The 18760-nt window shown below is 39.7% G+C and overlaps 1 protein-coding gene across 14 annotated transcripts in view; it reads left to right on the forward strand.

The window, feature by feature from the left end:
- The window catches only part of A4GALT (alpha 1,4-galactosyltransferase (P blood group)), a 1248973-nt gene that overhangs the window by 1086924 nt on the left and 143289 nt on the right, over positions 1 to 18760 (forward strand). For 8 of the 14 annotated variants that reach the window (XM_044087535.1, XM_044087537.1, XM_044087545.1 and 5 more), the window contains one exon: positions 12261 to 12330. The exons of the other annotated variants lie outside the window; for them this stretch is intronic. Coding sequence is in view for 2 of the 8 variants with exons in the window: in XM_044087549.1 (XP_043943484.1) it covers positions 12261 to 12330 (70 nt within the window). In the remaining 6 variants the exon portion in view is untranslated. The remainder of the gene's footprint in view (positions 1 to 12260; positions 12331 to 18760) is intronic. 14 annotated transcript variants of the gene reach the window in all.

The raw sequence follows: 18760 nt of genomic DNA on the forward strand, positions 1-18760 counted from the left end.
TGCGGAAGCCCTTACAAATGCCTTCTATGAACACCTCCAGGACTGCATGGATCAGGCAATCCCAAATAAAACCAAGACTCTTTCCACAAAGGGCAAACGTCCAGTCTGGTGGACCCCAGCCATTAACAAACTTTACAATAAGAGGAGAAAGCTATTACATGATAGAACAAAATCCATAAAAGGGAAATCAAACCTGATCATTATTAGTAAAAAAATATGAGCACTCATAAAATCAGCTAAGGCCAATTTTGAGAGAAAAATTGCCATGGATTCAAAGGACAATCATAAGGCCTTTTTCAGCTATGTTAGGAACCTGGGTGGAAACTCCCAAATATGCTCGGAATTAGTCCAAAATGATGCAAAAATCACTGAACCCACAGACATTGCCAACATACTGGCAGACAGGTTCAGTGCAAACTTCACTCCCCTCTCCCCCCCTAAAGGAGAGATAACTATCCCAGCGGAGTGTAGCCTCCCAGACATCTCAAATGCGCAGGTAAAAGCTGCTCTCTCTAAAGCTAAAAACACAGCATCAATGGGACCGGATGGTGTCCCCGGCTGTGTGCTACACGAGCTAAATGAGGAATTAAACCCGCACATAAGGCAGCTGTTTAATCTCAGCCTTACCACAGGATACATGCCCAAGGAGTGGCGTACGGCAACTGTGGTCCCACTCCACAAAGGCGGTGCCTCTACGGACCCTGGTAATTACCGCCCCATAAGCTTAACAAGTCTAGTCTGCAAAGCTATGGAGAGGATCATAATGGAGCTCATAAACAAAGATATAGGGGACTTGCAGACATTGGACCCGACCCAGTTTGGCTTTGTCAAGGGCAGATCATGCCTTTTGAACTTGGTCGACTTCTTCGAAACAGTCACCAAGGCCATTGATGATGGAAAGGCAGTCCATACAGCCTACCTTGACCTTGCAAAGGCTTTCGATGCAATACCCCACTCGGGTATTGTACAAAAACTTACCAGCTTAAATGTAAACCCATATGTCACAAGATGGGTTGCAAACTGGCTTAAGGACAGAACCCACAGGGTTAGAGTTGCTGGCGCTATGTCAGACTCCAAGCCGGTCACAAGTGGTGTCCCACAGGGCTCGGTCCTTGGCCCCCTATTGTTCGGCATCTACTTCTCAGAAGTACAAGCCAACATGGGAGGACTTTGGCTGACAAAGTTTGCAGATGACTGCAAACTGGAAGCCATAGTGGAAAGTGCATCGGACACGGATATCCTTCAGAAGGGACTCACGGAAACAGATAGCTGGTGCCAGAGCCATGGCCTGAAGTTAAACGCCAAAAAATGTATAGTCATACCCTTCGGGAAAAACAAGGTAACCCCAAGCTACCATTATAGGTGGCAATCCACTAAGCACAGAAGAGGTTATCAGGGACCTGGGGACCCAGGTTGACAGTGGCCTTTCTTTTGACACTCACATTGCTAAAGTGGTTAGAAAGACCTTCTACATTGCCCACCTGATCATGAAGGGATTCACATCCAGATCTAGGGAGGTCATTGTTCCCCTGTACTCTTCACTTATCAGACCAATGATCGAGTACAATGCCCCATTCGGGATGTATCTCACCCGACATCTGCAGCAATTGGAGAGACCCCAAAAGTTCCTCACCAAAAGGATAAAGGGACTCCAAAATCTGTCATATGCTGCCAGATTGAAGGAACTCCAGCTCTATTCAGTCGCATACCGTCTGCTCAGAGGTGACATGTGCCTGACATACAAGGCCATGTCCAACCCGGAATTAATGGACATGCTCCACCTCAAAAAATCCAAATCCACCAAAACCACTAGAGCAAGCGGCTTAAACCTTAGCACGGATATAAATAGGACGTGCTGGAGGGATAGATTTATCACTCAAAGACTCCCTATGCTGTGGAATAAAATCCCGGTCCATGTGAGGCAGAGCACCTCGCTGGCTCTGTTCAAGAGAAATCTTGACCTGTGGATGGGAGATCATATGTTTACCCTGGGAATCATCTCTGTGTCACTGCTGGACAGAGGCACAACAAACTAATGGGCACAGTATTTTTTCATATAAGGGGTGGCGTAAGCCACAAAACTTTGGGCTAGGCTTATAAATGCCTTAGGGCAGATAGACTAGTATAAACCTATGAACCTATGAACCTATGTGACACTATAGCATTACACAGTTATGACACATGCCACGGAGCTTATAGGGCTGGCCCTTGTCCAAAGGGATATTTCCAGGTGACTGACATCAGCAGGCTTCCTAAAGTAGGGCAATGGGAGTTGTAGTGACTGTGAATGGTCTCAGAATCATTAATCTCTTCATACACACACACACACACACACACACACACACACACACACACACACACACACACACACACAGTTTCACAGTTGCCATATCTGGGATTAGAACTCCTACCTAACTAGCATGTTACACTATAGCATTACACAGTTATCATACATGCCACAGAGCTTATAGGACTGGCCTTTGTCCAAAAGGGTATTTTAAGGTGACTGACATCAGCAGGCTTGCTAAAGTAGGGCAATGGGAGGTGTAGTGACTGTGAATGGCCTAAAAATCCTTAATCTCTACACACACACACACACACACACACACACACACACACTCACACACACACACACACACACACACACACAATTTCTATATCTGGGATTAGTACTCCTACCAAACTAGTATGTTACACTATAGCATTACACAGTTATCACACATACCACAGAGCTTATAGGGTTGGCGCTTGTCCAAAGGAGTATTTCAAGGTGACTGACATCAGCGGGCTTGCTAAAGTAGGGCAATGGCAGTTGTAGTGACTGTGAATGCCCCCAAAATCATTAATCTCTACACACACACATACACAGATACACACACACACACACACACACACACACACACACACACACACACACACACACACACACACATACATACACACACACACACACACACACACACACACACACACACACACACACACACACACACACACACACACTTACTAAAAGCAACTAGGGTCCGTATTATGAAACAGATAAAGGTGGTGGTCTGGTATTTATGGACCCAGTTGACTATGAGAATAAGATAGAACTATTGTTATCATCTAATTTTTACGCTAAAGCTTCCTTGAATGAATATAATCTGGCTAATCAAAGAATTAAAATATATATCAATGATTTATTTATTGAAAGGAAAATTGATGTTGACTTGTATAATTATATGATTATGTCAGCACCTATAGCTCCAACAATATTCGGAGTGCCTAAAATTTACAAGAATCTTGTTGACCCTCCATTTAGACCTATTGTAGATGGTAGGAACTCCGCAACTTATGCATGTGCAAAGGTGGCAGACTCAGTTCTTAAGAAGTACGTATTAACAGAAACTGTAATATGTAAAGACTCTTGGTCATTTTTAGAAAAAAATAATGAAATAGAGTTTAGTGAACAACACAACTTACTGACAGTAGATGTAAATGACCTTTACACTTCAATACCACAAGAACAAGGTATTGAATGGGTTACACTTAATCTTAGGAACAAAGGTGCTTCTCTATCAGATATATGTTTGGTGGATGAACTATTAGATATTGTGTTATCACATAACTATATATATTTTAAAAACAACTTCTACCACCAAAAAAAGAGGAATGGCCATGGGGTCCCCATGTGGCTCTAGTTTTGCGAACTTAGTCATGAACTACTGGGAACGCTCCTTTGTGCTTAATATTGATGAAATTAGATCACAAATTGTGTACTTTATGCGGTTTTTTTTTTGGATGATATTTTCATATTATTCAATAGCGGTAAAGAGCAAGCTCAACATTTAGTTGATTATTTTAATCAAAGTACAGATTTTCTGGAATTCACATATAATTTAGATAAGAATCACATTTCATTTCTGGATGTATTATTAGTCAAAGATAATACTGATAAAAAGTACGAGGAAAATATATAGGAAACCCTCCTACTCAAATACATTCTTACAGTTTTCAAGCGCTCACCCTTACTACTAAAACAAATTGGTGGTAAAGGGGCAATTAGTGAGAGCGGCAAGAATGGTTTCAAAAGAGGAGGACTTCTGTAACAAATGTCAGTTATTAAAACAAATGTTTATTAAAAGAGCATATCAGATTTGTTTTTTGGATAATATTATAAATGAAGTAACTATAAAAAGAACAAATGGTATGTATAAACCTACACTTGGTAAAGATATGTCTGAAAATTAAATTATAGTAGAGAATTCTAGTAGTCATAGATGTGAATCTCCAGTAGTAACACCTATGGGTAGAACTAGAACAAATGGCCCTTCATCTTTCTCTTCCAGTTTTGTGTTAACATTCAATGTAGATTATTATTATATAAGGAACATTGTATGTAAGAACTGGAATATCCTTACGGAAGATAAAGAATTAGTGGAAAAACTTGGTATTACACTGAAATTTACTACTAGAAGGGATAAAAACTTGAAAAAAATGTTTGAATGTACACATAGGCCGGATACTAACTGGAGAGGTATGCAACAATGTGTTTTTTGTCCATATTGTAGATACATTTTGGTTGGGTCATCAGTATTTGTTAATAACAAAGAATTGATGAGAATATGAAGTACAATTGTAACTCAAAAATGGTAGTCTACCTCGCCAAGTGTTAATATTGTCCCTGTTTTTATGTCGGTAAGATGACACGTAGGCTTAGAGATAGGATATATGAACATATATATAGTATAAGTAGACTTAAACAAGATAATGCATTAGCCAACCATATTCAAGATTATCCAAATCATGAATTAAAATTTTGGATTTTAGATCAAGTGGAAAAGAGCTTGAGAGGGGGATCACTTGAGATAGAATTAGAAAGACTTAAATTAATAAGGCAAGTCCGGCTATATGCATATAATATACCTGGTCTAAATGACATGTGTTCTATAATGCCTCTATTAAAACTCAAGAGTTTACTTAGATGAACACATGTATATGTATATCAGACATTAATTAATTTTGGCTGCTGTTTATTGATTATAATAACCTTAATAATTCTTTATAATGGTATCAACTATGAATTTAATATATTATTTATTTATGTGTATATATAATTAATATAATTTATATACATAGGTTAAAGGTTTTCATATGTTTTATAAGAAAGTATTAGAGAATTAATTCATGATTCACTTGGTCAGTCTTTAATCCACTTCATAGCTATTTGTTTATATTTATTTAGATATATATATATATATATATATATATATATATATATATATATATATATATATATATATATATATATATATATATAAGATGATATAAAATACGATATAGAATGATTTTATAAATGTTTTTAGTTAATTATGAATCAAAGAATTTTAAAAGAAATGTATGCATTTCTCTCTAAATATGTGATTTAGAATATCATGTGACTTAAGAGTTTCACTATTTAAATGTCATTATCTGTATGTGTTGTATCTGATGAAGTTTAAGTAATTTTGCTGGATGAAAAGCACTTCATATTAAATTGGATTGTAGCCATTAAGCACGGTTGCCACGGTTCACTTTTGTTATCGACAGTACTGGCCACAGGCCACCGGGACACAACCCTCCTTGCCTATATGCTGACCACTTCCACACAATATACAACACACAACAACCTAACACACAGAGTCCTGCACATTGTACACATGCAACAGTCTATCCTGTAAATTAGGCCAACTCAGGTAATCTGTGCTCCACTGTTATTAAACCCACACATACATATTACTGCATTTCTACATAGGATTGTGGGGGTGGGGGCACACCTGACAACTGTAGACATTTGCTATGACTGTACTGGTATTTCAGGTACACTGTTGGCTTGCATTTCATTTTGTATTCTGACCTATCATGCAGACTAGAGGCATATGAGTAGAGTACAGATCTTAGGTTTTATTGACCTACATTTCAGTTTCAGAGTTCTTACCCTACAGAACTAACATACAACTGCCTGACCTGTTGTAGTCTGTCTGTGTAGGTCTGGAGAGGGCTGTTCTCCATTGCCATTAATTGGATGCCTTAGCACAGCCTTTCTTTATGGTCATCTACACCTGTCCTGCTGGCTGAGGCTGTTGTTGGGTACGTGAGCCTCACTGACATGCATGTGTGTGTCCTATTGAGACACATTTGAGCCACCACATGTACTGCAGTGGGATTTGTCACCTTGCCTAGTACTGCCTACTTTGTTGAAACCAGTATTTGTTATGGATGTCATGCTGCCCATATAGGTGTCCACTATCTGCTGCCATCCCATTCAGCTACCCATTTCCCTTGCATGCTCACATCCATACCATAGCTACAACTAGCAGAACATACTACTCCATTCAGCAATTGATAGGACGAGTGACTTACCTTGTGGCTGCGCCAGTACTGAGTATGGTGTTGGAGGGCTGACTATGTTGGATGTACATAGTACAGTCCCTATACATGGTAAAGCACAGGCAGTGTCATGTTTAGCATCTCTTTTACTGTATGTGCCAGTCAGAGAGAGGTGTCATTCCCTGGGTTGCTACCATGTCAGTGTATGTGCTATGCGTTGCCTCTTTTCCAAAGCCTGGGCATACTGGGCATGCCTCCTTCTGCCTGGGCAGGCTCAGGTTGTTCCTCCTCTGAGTCACTCTGTGCCTGTGCTGGCCTTGGCAATGGTGGGGGGCTGTGTGGTCCTGCCCCGTGCTGTTCATGCTGCAGCTGTTTCTGCAGGATCATATTGTGTAGCATGGCACATACAATGAAATTTTGTGTACATGTAGCTGGAGAGTACTTGCAAGGCTCCACTGGCTATGTCCAGGCACCGGAACCTTGACTTGAGCATCCCAAACACATGCTCTATTATGATTCTGGTTTGTGCGTGTGCCTCATTATGGAGTTTTTGTTTGGGTGTGTGTGCCTTTCTGATGGGTGTCATCAGCCACAGCTCCAGTGTGTACCCAGCATCCCCCACTAGGTGGCCATATGGGATGCCCCCACTGGCAAATCTCTGGTACAGCTGTGTCATATGCCAGATGTGGTAGTCGTGATAGCTTCCAGGGCTGCCAGCACACACACATTCATTATAATGCCCTGGGCATTGCACATGACCTGGCAGTTGATAGAGGGGAAGCCCTTGTGGTTTATGTAGACCCTATCCCACTCACTGGGTGGTGCTTTGATGTGTATGTGCGTGCAGTCTATAGCACCCACTACCTCAGGGTATTCTGCTGTTTGGTGGAAGAGATGCATATTGCTGGTCAACACCTCATGGGTGATGAGGAAATATATGTGCTCACTGGCATGTGCTGACATGGCATCCAGGAACTGGTGGAGTACCCTGGATTCTGATGCCTGTGAGATCCTCATGATATCCCCAGTTGGCCTTTGGAAGGTACCTGTGGCTAGTAATCATAAGCCTACACATACCTTGGTATCCACTGGGATGGGTTCCCCTCTGTTGGTTCTGTGTGTGAGGCATAGCCGGCACAGCTCAACAGTTTGCTGTAGGATGTCCCTGTCCACCCTATGGCGCTCAACTATCTCCAGCTTATGTAGCCCCTGGTAGGTTACCCTGGGTCTGTACACTCTTCTTCTTCTCTTCACTGTGGGATGGTCATCAGCATTTTCATCCTCACTACCCTCAGCCTCTTCCACATATTGATGTATGAGAGCAACAGCAGCCCCTATCATTTTGTTAGTTTTGTCAGGTAAAATTTCCCTGTCTGTGTACACCGATGGTGTAGAGTTTGTGGGAAAAACCAGAGTGAAAGGTGTTTGCATAGTTAGTACTGGGCTGGGCTGCTGTCTGTGTAATTGGCTGATTCTGATAGATTTCACCTGCCAGCTATGCTGGTTCTCCTTGATTACCTTCCTACTGCTGTTTTCCCTTCCCATTGCCTTCCCATTTAAGCCCCGAGGCATGCCACGCATATCCAGTGCTCAGATGTGAACAGAGCTGCTATTTCCTGTTTTTTTTTTTTTTTGTTGTTTAAAACCTGGTGCATGGTCTGCACACCTATTTAGGCAAGGTAAACACTGCTAGGCAGCCTCAGACACCCTCCCCTTCCTTAGCTGTGCTTTGCTAAGGGCAAACACAAGCCACAGAGCTCCAAAAAGCTTACAGCATGCATGACACACCCCCTTATGAGGTCATCTACCTCTTATGCTTATACCATGGTGTTCCTGCCCTTACATGGTTGGATGCAAGCTAACAGTGAGGGGAAATCTGTGATTCAGTATTAGTCCCCTCATTTGCATAAAACTGACTGCTAATGCATGGTTACAAAACTGACACTCAGCCTTCCCCCTTAGCAATCACTATTCTATAGTATTGTTGTGTTATGCATGCCATTGAATATTATGGCAGAATGCTGATAAAAGCTTATTTCCAACTTTTTTTCTTATTTTCGGGCTGATCTCATTTGCGCACCACTGCCCTATGCTTAAACGGCCAAAAAAAAAATAAAAGTTATTTTTTATAATTTTGCAACTATTTACCATGCCAATGGCCATATATTTGGCCATTGACATGCCTACTACTACACTGAATGCATGCTTTCTTTGGAGCTGTCATGCCTCCGTTTTGTAATTTGCAGAAATTTATTCGGCTAGTAGCCGAATACATTTCTGCAGGTTACACTATTCCTGCACAGATGCCTGCCTGCTTCCTGGATCACTAATTCACCTCATTTGCATGTTTTTCACCTGCAGATGGGGTAATTAGCATACAGGAGCTGTGTCTGTGCAGGAATAGTGTAGGAGCACTCGTGCACATCCCGGGACCTCGTTCCTGGATCGCTTGTCGGACATATTGTGTGCAGCAGCTCTTGCACTATTCCTGCACACCGTGCAGAGCATGCTGAATCCAGGAGACAGTGTAAAATTAGTAAACTTAAATGAGCTGTATTACAAAAGTAGACCAATTAAGGTAATTTATTTATGCTTCCTCTTTCTATAAATTATTGGTGCCACCACTATGTTGATCATGTCATGTGGTTTTCTGTGCTTCACAAATCGTGTGATGAGGGGCATTCAAAAAATTGTATGAAGGGGTAAATCAGGCTTGAAAATAGGAATGTCCTTGCAAAATAGGGACAGTTGAGAGGTCTGCTGCACCCAGCTTGCAGCTATCTGCAAACTTAGTCAGCTGGAGTCCTTTATTATTAGCTTTAACTTTGGACAATTATATGCCAAACAGGAGAGGTCCCAGTAACAGGTCCCTGGGGGACTGCACTGGTGACTGGTCTTTTTTGTGGCAGTAGCTTCTCCTGTTTTGATCCAGCAGATGACATAGGGATTTATTCCTAGTTTGCTTAACTTTTCTACTATACCCAAGTGAGGGATTGTGTCAAAGGCCTTGGCAATGTCAAGGTAGGCAGTAATCATCGATTTACCTTCATCCATTACCATGGTAACTCTTTGAAACAAGTCCAACAGGCTGAGTTCATTGTTAAGTGTTAGTCTACCTGCTTTGTGGACTATTTTAAGCCTAGCCAATTTCCCTTGGTGAAGCTCAAACCCTGTACCTTGTCTCTATGAAGTAAACACTTTAACCACATAACTTGCCTTTAACATATCCAAACAGAGATGGATCAAGTATTTGGGGGTTCCCACTGTGTTTGTTGATTAACTCCATGATAATCCTTTCCATGGCCTTACATGTGAGGCTGGTCAGACCCATTATATACCTATAATATATATAGACCTATATATAATATGTAATATATAATATAATAAATGTAATATATATGCATATATATATATATATATATATATATATATATATATATATATATATATATATATATATATATATAGACCTATAATATGTAATATATAATATATGTAATATATATACATATATATAGACCTATATATAATATATATATTACATATGAGTAATTGCTTGGATCAGTAGAGGATCCTTCTTGTTCAAGGAGATGGCTGTTGCTGTCTTCACCCAATTGTTACAAAGTCTTTCTTAAGGCTGAGGTTGAACAGTGCTGTTAGGGGCTTAGCTAAATCATACTTTGTGCTATTCATGGATCAGGGGATATTTTCAGGACCCATTAATGTAGTATTTTTAGCTTTTGAAAGTGATTTTAGAACGTAGTTACGTGTGATAGCTGGGGATGTGTCAGTTTTGGATATTTACTTTGGGATAGACAGGGGGATAAACGGTAAAGTTTGATCTGAATGTATCTGTCAGTGGGTTAACTATATCTTCAGCTTTAGTGCAGGTAGAATCCTTCACAATTATCTACATCCTGAGACTTCTAACACAATTATAATGGCCTTATGATTATCTTTAGCTTGAATGGCTATCTTCACCTAATCCTGCCTTCAGTGGATTTAACTGGGCATCTGAGTTGTTTGTTTAACTTAATGATGAGAACTCTATTATTTTGGGAATTATTCTTGTAACTTACGGCCAATATTTTCTTCCTTTTATTAAGCGGTTTGTTGTTATTGCAGTTCCACTAAGTGGGGTTTGTTTCTGTGGTTTTTCTTGCACTTGTTTCTTGAGTAGACAGTTTGTCTAAGAGAGGTTTCTAAAGGTACCATGAGCAGAAGGTGCCCCTGGTGTTTCAATTTTATTTCAAATGAAATGGCTTTATGGTCATATCTAATAAGGGAAGATGATACACAAAAGATGGTGTAAAATGCTCCTTTTACTTGTAAGGACAATATCTAAGATCTTGTTTCCTGTAATGAGTACTCTAATTGTCCCAGTCCATTTCTGACAATGTCCATGAATTGCAGTACTTGTGCATTATTTATTTATTTATTTGCACTTGTTTTTCGGGATAGCCCACTGGGCCTAGGAGTGCCCATTTTTAGTGGAGGCCTGGGGAGAAAGTTCCACATATTACATATACATTGATGATACAAAGTTACGTAATGACTGTTAACAGATGCAAGTTACTAGTAAACAACATTAAATAAAATACAAAAATAGCAATGATTTACATCCAGGTTCAATATATACATGTTGATATACAATTAGAATTAGGCTTTCTTTTCTTTGAATTTCATCTTGTAACTGAGGATACATAAACCTGAGAGGGAGAAGAGTTACATTAAGTGAAGACGGATGGATATTTCAGTGTTAAAGTTGTTAGAAAAGGTTTCGAGTTTCATGTAATGCTGGAAGAATTATTTGAGCATATACAGAGCCATAGTTTGGAGAGGTATTCTTGCAGAGTGGTGGCATTAGTGGTGGTGTAGGTTTCCCAGTCAGTCAATGGGTAATGTGAATAACCCAGAGATGAGCCAGACAAGAAGATATTGGGGCATTTATATGTTTCTCCTGCCATGAAGGAAATGAAGTGCTAAACTGAGGGTGAATTTGTGGTTACCCATCCATTCATCCAAATTACATTTGAGTACAGTAAGAAAAATACTTTGCTTTATGTGGAGTGGAAGCCTTTTGAAGCAGCGCATTATTCTCCGCACTACACACCTATCTCTCCTTAATGTTCTGTTTATTTTGGAAAAGAAACTGATATCCCTTGTTTATGATACCGTAGGTCTGATAGAGATGGGTGACATAAGGCAGAGGTAACTTTTGAATAACCTGCATAACACTGAGAGGAGGCCTGAGGCTTTGAGACGGTCAGCATAGTCTTTACTATAGAAGCCTTTGATTTTTTTTCAGTGAGAACGCATTGTGGTCATTCCAGTTGTGGCAAGTGTTTAAACATGTACATACCAAAAGATGCATTGTACTCAGTGAGGAGCCTAATGTGTTCCAAGTACAGAGGAACTATTACCTCTCCGGATCTAGCTGCTATGATATAAGCAGTGAAATATAAAGCACTTTCTTATAAAAATGGATGTGCGGTGGTCAGACAACAGTTCATTGTCAATATAGGTACCCAGATCCCTAAATACAGCATTATTTTTCAGGAGTATGTTGTCAAAGTTGCAGTTACGAAGGGAAGAATATGATTTTATATTTCTTGATATTTAGTTTTTGTCACTGATATTAATACTAGCTATTTGTTCAGAACGGTTCCTCTTGGAGGATCTTGATCACTGAACACTTTATTTTTATTATTAATGAAGTGTTATTTAATGAAGTAAAATTTCAGTCCAAATTGAAAGAACAACCTCAGAAAATAAGTTCCCCTCAGCTAGCAATTGCAATAGTGGCAATCACTTCTGTAGGTTAAGTTCCCTGTTGAAGTACACTATCCTAAATAATAATTCCTTCTTCCTTTTTTTTTTTTTTTTTTTTTTTTTTTTGCTGCCCTTAGGTCTTTGCTGGATGGTTTCTCGATCTGCCTGCACTCAGCAAGTCCATTCTTTCCATGGTGTGAGAGACAGGTATCTGAAATTGTGACTGAGCTCATCAATTACGTTTTAAGACCACTAGTTTCTCTGTTTTTTTTTCCCTCAGCACTCATGGTGGTGAGGTTGGAACTAGACAGATTCCTGTGCTTGTTCATTTTTTTATGATTCGTCTAATTGTAAGCTTATGTAGTTCAAAAATTTGCAAGATGACAGTCATAAAATGATTGCACTTTTGATTTTATGCAATGACATATTATGAAGAGAAACTTTGAAGTTAACCATTTCATGAAGATTCATTTCACAGCTCAGAGCATCATAAGTCCTTTCTGCAGATGTACACTATACAGTGTTATTGGTAACGGGACAGTGCGTTTCCTGAATGCCCTACTCAAATACTGCTTAGCAGAACAAATTAGGTTAATGCGCTCCTGCAGTATGGAATACAGTACAGCATAACACAGTGCAGATTATTATTGTGGTCAGCTATTGTTCAGTGAGTTGTTATTCATGACTTGGGGGTCGGGGGCTACATGTTACTGGGTCAGCTATATGCCAGTAAGTTATAGCATTCAGTCAAGATCTGCAGCCCCATCAGTTCAGTGGCCTGTGTTCTGCTGTAAACAAAATTACAAGTTTCACCGGAGGATAGGGTTGCACAGAAAGTGCCATCTGTACCCCTGGTTCTTCCTCAGTACCAGTCCCTCCATCCCTGTAGCTGTACTGTGAAGTCTGAGCTACATGCTCACTGTAATGTAACATCCCCGTTGCATCCTGCTATAGCAGCTCTGTATGATGCAACTTCATTATATATAATTGCATGGCTAACTCTCGTTATATATTATTTCATGACTAACCCTCATTATATATTATTGCATGGCTAACTTTCATCATATATTATTGCATGGCAAACTCTCCCATGTCATCTTCTGAATTATAAAAGTGAAAGGATAACATTAGCTGTTATTTGGTACTCAAGCCCAAAACCTCAGCATACCATGCTGGTGTTACTACTGGTGGACTAATAAGAGCCTATGGACAAAGCCACTCCAGTGACATAGAGAGATAAAGCCCTAACTATGTCCCAGCCAACCTGGGTTTGATTAGGAGCTCGGATGACTGACAGAGCAGCATGGAGGAATAGGCATGCCTTTCCTGGGGGGACGGCATTCATTAGTGACACTCCTTAAGGGAAGGTATGGTCCAAAGAAGGGAGATGCCCTTGGATACAACCAGCAAGTGTGGGAGGCAGGGAAAGGAAAAAGTGAATAGGGCATATAAAAAAAAAAAACACTGATTGGAAGCACAAGCAGCTGAGCCCCTAGATGCTCTGAAGATCCACAACTAGCCCCAGCAACACTGGATCGAGTCCTGGGGGGGGAGGTAGAAGAATGCCAATAGACCAGGTGTGTGCATGAGGCACTGGGGGCTGGGCCAGTGTAAATGAGGTCCAAGGAGACCAAAAAATTTAAAAAATAAATAAATACTTAAGAGTTTGCGGACAGAGAGGTATTGAGTGTTCTCTGTGTATCATATGCCAAGTTATGCATACCTTATCTGGCACCACATCTCTAGAACTCTTTGGTGTTACTTTGTTACTCTGACATATCAGGTGGTATGCTTTGTCACAGTGCCTTTAATTAACAAGAAGGCGGGGATCATAAAGGTCCCAAACCATTGGTTTATCCGATCATAAAGGTCCCAAACCATTGGTCCATCCTCATTTCTATTCTAATGAGGTATGTTTCAAACTGCCAATCTGGAAATTACATCTAAACAACCCCTACAGCCTTTCTGACCCCCCCCCCACCCAGGAAAATCTTTACAACAAGGGAAATCAAGTGTAAAAATCATTAAGTTGCTAAAACAAGGATGCCCATCCACCAGACAATAAGCAAATAAGAGTATGTTTTAGACTATATACGTCTATTTATCATGAAGGGAGGGTTGCTTCAGTACTCACCATGGAGATTACTTCTTTGTTCTGTCCACTTTTAGGAATTGTTGTGGTCCTTGCAATTTAGACAATTGTGCACAAGTTGTATAACAGAGACTGCTGTAACAAGTGGATTCATAAAACTTTGCAAACTTTGGAACAAGTTATTACTTCCCCTAAAACAAACAGACAAATTGAAAGGCTTCAAACCCAAATTTAAACAATGCCTGACTGACTGCTGGCTATGCTCAGGTATCTCCCCAGGATAATATGGAACCTCCAAGCCACTTCATTTCTATAAGACACCTGGCTTATAGATACATTTAGCACAAACTACAGGTAGCTTGCACAGCTGTACTATCTCGCCTACATTTTTTCATATTTTCCCTTTTTCCTTCCACTTGCCTAAATTTCATATTTTCCTTCTCATCTCCCAAACCACCTTTTCCCACTTTCTCCCATTTCCCATATGGTTACTCCTTTCCTTCCATTCTGTAACAAAGTTACGCTGTTTTAATGTTGGATAAATGGAATACTGCTGTCAAAGATCTTTAATTACATAACATTTTGTTCGAATGATATATATATTACACCATTATTTTCCTTAGAAAGCCATGCATTGTTAGTACATTTACTGAAATGTCATTCTAAGCCTCTATAAGAAACAAAGAGCCACATCTCCAAAGGCAAACCAAAACTTTAATATGTTTCTTTCAACCTACAATCGGTTTTACAGATATAAAACGCCGGACAGAGTTGACACCTTGCCAAGTATACCAGGCTTTTAGAGTTACAGTCATATCTAGCAGTGAGCAAAAAATGCCTGTTGGCAACTGTATAGTCCCTACCTATATCTATGTACCTACAATAGGCACATGCTTCACATTTAACCATTCCTGGGGTCCTGTTGTACAATTTATGCTCTTTCTCCAATATATTTTTAAGTTAGCTCCTTTTCTATCTACAACTCTTGGTAGGGTGCCCAATTTAGATCTAAGATCAGTGTCTTCCATAAGGATACACCAGTTTTTTAACAGGGTGCCCCTTATGGACTCACCATAAGGTGCATATGTAGTAATTAAGCTGACAATATATCTATTCTTATCACTGTTGTTATTACTGTGCATTGGCATATTTATGTCAACACTGCTACCCTCAGGGGTGGCAGGGCTTAGTGTATGAGCTAATAAGGCTGCTGTCCCCAGAATGGGTGAGAAGTGCCCCTCCCTTCTTTTTATTTGGACCTCTTTTATGAGTCCCTGCATTAACACTTCTGAATAGCCCCTTCTTTCAAACATTTGTTTTAAATTATTGCATTCCTGCACAAATTCTATATCCAAGGTGATCATCTGTGCTGCCCTAATCAGCTGACCTTTGACTATAGATTTTTTCTGGTATTGTGGATGGCAGCTTGTGTAATGTAAAAATGAATTTGAGTAGGTTTTCTTTCTATGAATTTTAGATAAGTAGCATCTCCTTAAAATGTCCTTAGTTAATTCCAACATCCAAACAAGCAATCTGTACCCTGTCAAAATTGGACGTGAATTCCAGGAAGGATGTGCTGGAATTCATCTCATCCACTATTTCCTTAGCCATAGTTTCATCTCCATTTATGATCATAAATATATCATCCAAAAATCGCATATAATACACAATTTTATCTTTAATGTTACTTCTTGTAAACACAAAATGGTTCTCCCAGAAGGCCATAACTAGCTTGGTGAAACTACCACCACATGGGGACCCCATAACTACTCCCCCTTTCTGTAGATAGTATGCACCATTAAATATGAAAACATTATTCTGCAAAATGATGTATAGTAGTTCTTTAACTAATCTAATTTCATTTGCAGGGGCACTTCTTTCTATTGGCATATGTACCACCCATTCAATTCCTGAATTGTGGAGGATGACTGTGTAAAGGTCTTTTACATCCACAGTTAAAAAGATGAGCTCTTCTCTACATTCATGATTATTCGTGTCCCTTAAAAATGACCAGGAGTCTTTACAAATGTGGTGTTCCATTGCTACATATTTTTTTAAGATACCATCAATCACCTTAGCACAAGCATATGTGGCTGAATTTCTCCCGTCAATTATGGGGTGTAGAGGAGGGTTAGCAAGATTATTATGAATCTTTGGAGTACCATAGATAACAGGTGTGATAGGTGCTGAAGTTGTTAAATAGTTAAATATATCCAAGTCTATTTGACCACAAATAAATCATTAATATAACCTCTTATTTTCCTGTATGCAACATTAAGTTCATTTAAAGACACCATTTCATAACTCTCCTGTTTCAGCATTCCCTCCATTCTACAGTTATAATCATCCTAAGTCATAAATACTAGCCCTCCCCCCTTGTCTGGCTTCATGACTCTGATATTGACAAGCCTTAAAGCATTTAGTTCCAGTACATTTTCATTAGGCATATTCTTTTGCAATCCCCATCAGCATAAGAGCTCTTTAATTTATTTCTAAAATCAATTTCACATATTTTTTCGAATAGTGCGGGATACAAGGGTGGATTAAAAGTACTAGGAACCCTAGTTTCTTTCAGATTATTCATTTCACAACCATTAAATAAAAGCTGTAAATTTAACTTATGAATGTTGAGTTTAAAGTCCATCAATACAGTGCCTATATTAGACCATATTTTCCTTAGAAAGCTATGTATTGTTAGAACATTACTATATTTTAATTCTCATTTTTTTGGAGTTTTTCTTTCCAAGCCTCCACTGAAAAGTCCTAAAAAAATAAAAATAAAAATAAAATCTTTATCCCCGACTCCGGACATACCAGAGAGGCAGCTTGGACAAAATAGTAGGGAAATCAGGTACGTTATTTAAAATTAAACACACGTACCTGATAGCCCTTGTATTTCTTCCATGCTGTCTCTCTCCTACCCCTAAACTATGCTGAAGATTATTTTTAATTAAAAAATACAAACAAACAAAAAAAATGGAGCAGCGAAGACTTTCTTTTCTACATTGCTTCCGTTTCAAAGCATTGATGTACTGGGTATGCGCGGGACACAAGTCCCATACGCATGCTCAGTACATCAGAACAAGGAAGCAGTGTACCACAATAAGTGGAAGAACATTAATTCGCCGTTATACAAAGACGTTATTTAAGAAAAGTACTTTTTTTTTCTTAAATAATGTCATTGTATAATGGCAATAACGACTCCGTGGTTGTGGTATATTGAAATTTACCCACGGTTGGGTTTATGTAATCACTCGGGCTTCACCCTCGTGATTAAACCATGCCAACCATGGGTAAATCTTCAATATACCACACCATGTCATCGGTTATTGCTTAAATACACTTACTTGGAATATATGTAAGTATATACTGCATGAATAAAAATTGACTTATTATGTGTCCAAACCGCTGGGACTAGTGCCTGAGTTCAGAAGTCAAGTCTAATCACTGTAGGTTAGAAACTGTTACTGAATCTTGTAGTCCTGCAGTGGATGCTGTGATATCTCCTGCCCAATACCAGATGGTTAAACAGTCCATGTGCAGGATGTGTGTTGTCCTGTATTATTTTGATGGCCTTTTGGATGCTTCTTACAGAATAAAGATGTATCGATGAAAGACTGGAACCTCTTACCTTCTCTGCAATCCTCACCACTCGCTGTAGCGCCTTCCTTTCTGTAACTGTGCAGCTTCCAAACCACACTGTGAAGTTGCAGGTGAGGATGCTCTCTACTGCACTGTTATAGAAGGTGGAGAGAATATGAGGAGGAAGCTTAGCTTTTTTCAGCCTTCTTTAAAAGTGGAGACATTGGCGCTCTTTCTTGGCCAGTTGACTGGTGTTTCCCAACCATGAAAGGTCCTCTGATATATGTGTACCCAGGCATTTCGTACTCTTAACCCTCTCCACACTCTCATCATTGATCATGAGCACTGGGTGGTTTGTTCTCATTTTCCTGAAGTCGATGATAATCTCTTTGGTCTTGCTTACATTCAGGTCAAGGTTGTTCCCTTGCACCAACTGATCAGAGATGCCACCTCCTCTCTGTACGCCCTTGTGATGAGCCTCACGACTGTGCTTAGCATAGCAACCATGTGTCAGGATGGTGAATAACAGTGGGCTGAGAATACATCCCTATGGAACCCTGGTGTTAATCATGATGCACTTTAATGTGTTCCTACCTGAACACACCCTCTGTGGTCTCTCAATCAGGAAGTCCAGGATCCAGTTATAGAGATGTTTACTGATTACTAAATGTGTCAGTTTTTCTATCAGCTACATTGGTACCACAGTATTAAATGCAGAGCTGAAGTCTATGAACAGCATCCTCACATAGTTGTCTTTGCCACCTAAATGCTCAAGTGAGATGTGTAGTGCTACTGATATGGCATCAGCCATGGATCGGTCAGCTCTGTACGCAAACTGCAGATGGTTAAAATCAGGAGGTAGGCATGACGAAAGATGATTTTTGATCAGCCGCTCAAAACATTTCATAACAGTGGATGTCAGAGTGACTGGTCTGTAGACGTGAGGGTTGGAGGGAGTGGTTT

Source organism: Protopterus annectens, chromosome 11.part0, assembly GCF_019279795.1.
Source record: "Protopterus annectens isolate FY-2018-M chromosome 11.part0, PAN1.0, whole genome shotgun sequence".
In the NCBI taxonomy this organism is placed as follows: Eukaryota; Metazoa; Chordata; order Ceratodontiformes; family Protopteridae; genus Protopterus; species Protopterus annectens.